General features: G+C 42.6%; 1 protein-coding gene across 1 annotated transcript; it reads left to right on the forward strand.

The window, feature by feature from the left end:
* Positions 1-1,353: 1,353 nt before the first annotated feature.
* LOC147712957 (olfactory receptor 5J3-like) lies at positions 1,354-2,403 on the forward strand. Its single transcript, XM_086919743.1, has one exon. It carries the CDS (start codon positions 1,354-1,356, stop codon positions 2,401-2,403), a length of 1,050 nt encoding a protein of 349 aa, XP_086775869.1.
* The last annotated feature ends 462 nt before the right edge of the window (positions 2,404-2,865 follow it).

The following is a 2,865-nucleotide window of genomic DNA, read 5'->3' on the forward strand; positions in this document are numbered from 1 at the left end:
TTCTAGGCGGTTGAGATCAAGTGAATTTTACTGGAGGATTTCACTGAACCTAAAAGGGTAGTGACTTGATAGCTTGTGGTAGACTACAATCCGCCCCAATTATTAAACTACGGGGCATATTATCAAGGGCATTATTGCCGTTCTAGCTGGACTTTTTCCTGCTGAAGCGGTGATAATTTTATCGCCCTTTTAGCAAGCTGTCGGGCCCGCTTTGCATGTCAGCGATATTTATCGCTAATGACATTCAAAGTGGGCGTACTCAAACTGTTAGCGACTGAAAGCATTCGCTAACATCGCTATCGCCTATTATCAACGCAGGCGAAGCGATGAGAAAATGTGCACTAAGCGCGGATATCGTCAAAACGTAACGCCTGCTCAGACCACTTCTTAACCTGTATATCCAATGGGAGGTGGATATTCAGGTTAAGACCCTATTGGCGATGATGCCTGAATATCGCTGGATTTCCAGCAATATTCACGCATTGAGCTGCTATCGCCGGATATTTTATCGCATTTGAGATAAACGTTGCTAATAGCACGTTATCTCTGCGATAAAATCCGGTGAGGCGCGGCGATAAAAAAAATAATCGCTAAGCTCATTTAATTATCGCTATTTGTTGCTAATATGCCCCTACTTTTTTTTCAGTGCACAATCAGTTTACTTGCGTGCCTCTGCACGAAGGCCAATATGACACATGTGAAATGCACTTCCTCATTTATGGTGGCTGTGCCGTCAGGCAAATGAGGAAAACCTACTTGGAACTACACAGGCCGAACCAATCATGCACCTGAAAAATTCACGTAACTGAAGGGTTTGCACAAGCGCCTTTACCCCAAAGACACATAAAATAAGTAGAAATGCTCATTGAGCACGAGAGCATTTTCTACAATACACCCATTCTTATTCCACGTGGCACATATTTGTTGCGTGGTCTTAATCCTTTTTCATACTTCTTACCCTACATAGGTAAGCGTTATACTCACTCATGCATAAATTGTATAATAATTGCACATTATTCTCTTTAATTCACACCATCTTAGTTCCTCATTATATATCCATATTTGTCTCTATGGGACCATCCATTGTCACTGTTAAATTACCATGTGTCTTTACGCTTCTCACATTTCTATACTTAATTTTTTCTGCCTAATTTCTTACTGTCTTTGGGTGTTTACTACAATATGTAATTCTGTTGATTCTCCACGGCTCCGCTTTTTGCAGTTTCTATTTTTCATTACCCCTAATTTTTGTTTCTTGTTTGTCTCCTCTTCGTTACTGTCTGCCATTTGTACGAATATGACTTTCATTCTGTTCTCTGTTTTTATTCAAGGGGGAGGCACTCAGACAAAAAAATGAACGCTGGAAACCAAACATCTATGGTTGACTTTATTCTCCTTGGAATAACCCGTGACTCCAAGAAGAAGATTCTGCTCTTTGTCCTGTTTCTGGTCCTGTATGCTGCCAACATGATAGGAAACATTGGAATGATTCTGATTATAAGACTGAGTCCTCGCCTTCACACTCCTATGTATTATTTCATCAGCAATTTATCCTTCAGTGACTTCCTGCTTTCCTCCATCTTCGTACCGAGCACACTATGGAATTTCATGGCACTGGAGGCCATGATTTCGCTCGCTGGATGCGGTGTCCAGATATTTGGATTCATTGCTATGGGATGTGCGGACTCCTCGCTCCTTTCCCTAATGGCGTACGACCGCTACATTGCAATATGCCATCCTTTGCATTATCGAATCATCATGAGCAACCGCAAGTGCCTTAAACTAGTGGCTCTGTCATACACAGTGAGCGTGCTGTACTCACTCACTCTCACTGTTCCTACCATGTGCTTGCCATTCTGTGGCAACAATGAAATTCCGCACTTTATCTGCGAGATGCCGACCTTGCTGAAGCTGGCATGCACCGACACGCTGCCCAATTATATTCTGCTGTTCACAGTCGGCGGGCTTTTGGGAATGTGCTTCTTTACCAGTATCTTCATATCGTACATGTTCATCTTGTTCACGGTCCTTAAATGTCGATCTGCAGAAAGCAGGCGGAAGGCCTTCTCTACCTGTGGCTCCCACCTCATGGCTGTCACGTTATTCTATGGCACGGCAAGCACAACATATTTCCAACCTAGCTCCAGCAATGTCCTGACTCATAATGGTGTGGTGTCTTTTTTCTACACAGTGCTGGTCCCCATGTTGAATCCCTTGATCTACAGCGTGAGAAATAAGGACGTAAAGATGGCCGTTCAAACAATAGCCAGCCGCCTGTCTGCCCCAGTGCACAGAGTGTCAGAGCCGTGTTCTTCAGTCAGCAAAGCCTGCGTTGACTTGAGGTGTCTGAATTCAACAACTTCTCACTCACTAGTAAATGCCAGATCAAAAACAATGTCTTGATAATGGCTATATTGATCTATTGTACCATTTAAGCATTAGTACCGATACCTATAGAGAGCAGCTTGATTACCCGATTCACAAAGTAAAGTTAGACGAATGTCTAACTTTACTGACTGTCGGTATTCACAAAGGGTATTTACGAGTAGTAAATGCTCTTTGTGAATACCAAAAGTCGTAAAGTTAGACTTACGTCTAACTTTACCTTTTGAATCGCACCCTGTGTTTTCAGAACCTCGCTGCATCTATTGCATTCAATGATTACAGTGTGTCAGACCTGGAGAACGGTGAAGACAGTACTAGTGAGAGCATGCCAGCATTATGTTCCAAAAAGTAATATTACATTTGAAGGAAATATGGAGTCATGGCCATAGACACATTAACAACGTTCATAATGGCAACAAAAAATACAAAGCTCAAACCAGGTGTGCCATAACACCTTTTTGACCGTTGGGGGCTAGATGC

The sequence above is a fragment of the Lissotriton vulgaris genome, chromosome 5 (genome assembly GCF_964263255.1).
Source record: "Lissotriton vulgaris chromosome 5, aLisVul1.2, whole genome shotgun sequence".
NCBI classification, from domain to species: domain Eukaryota; kingdom Metazoa; phylum Chordata; class Amphibia; order Caudata; family Salamandridae; genus Lissotriton; species Lissotriton vulgaris.

What these genes read in the sequence shown, in the direction of transcription:
- LOC147712957 (XM_086919743.1), top strand. Translation starts at nt 1,354, where the DNA reads ATGAACGCTGGAAACCAAACATCTATGGTTGACTTTATTCTCCTTGGA.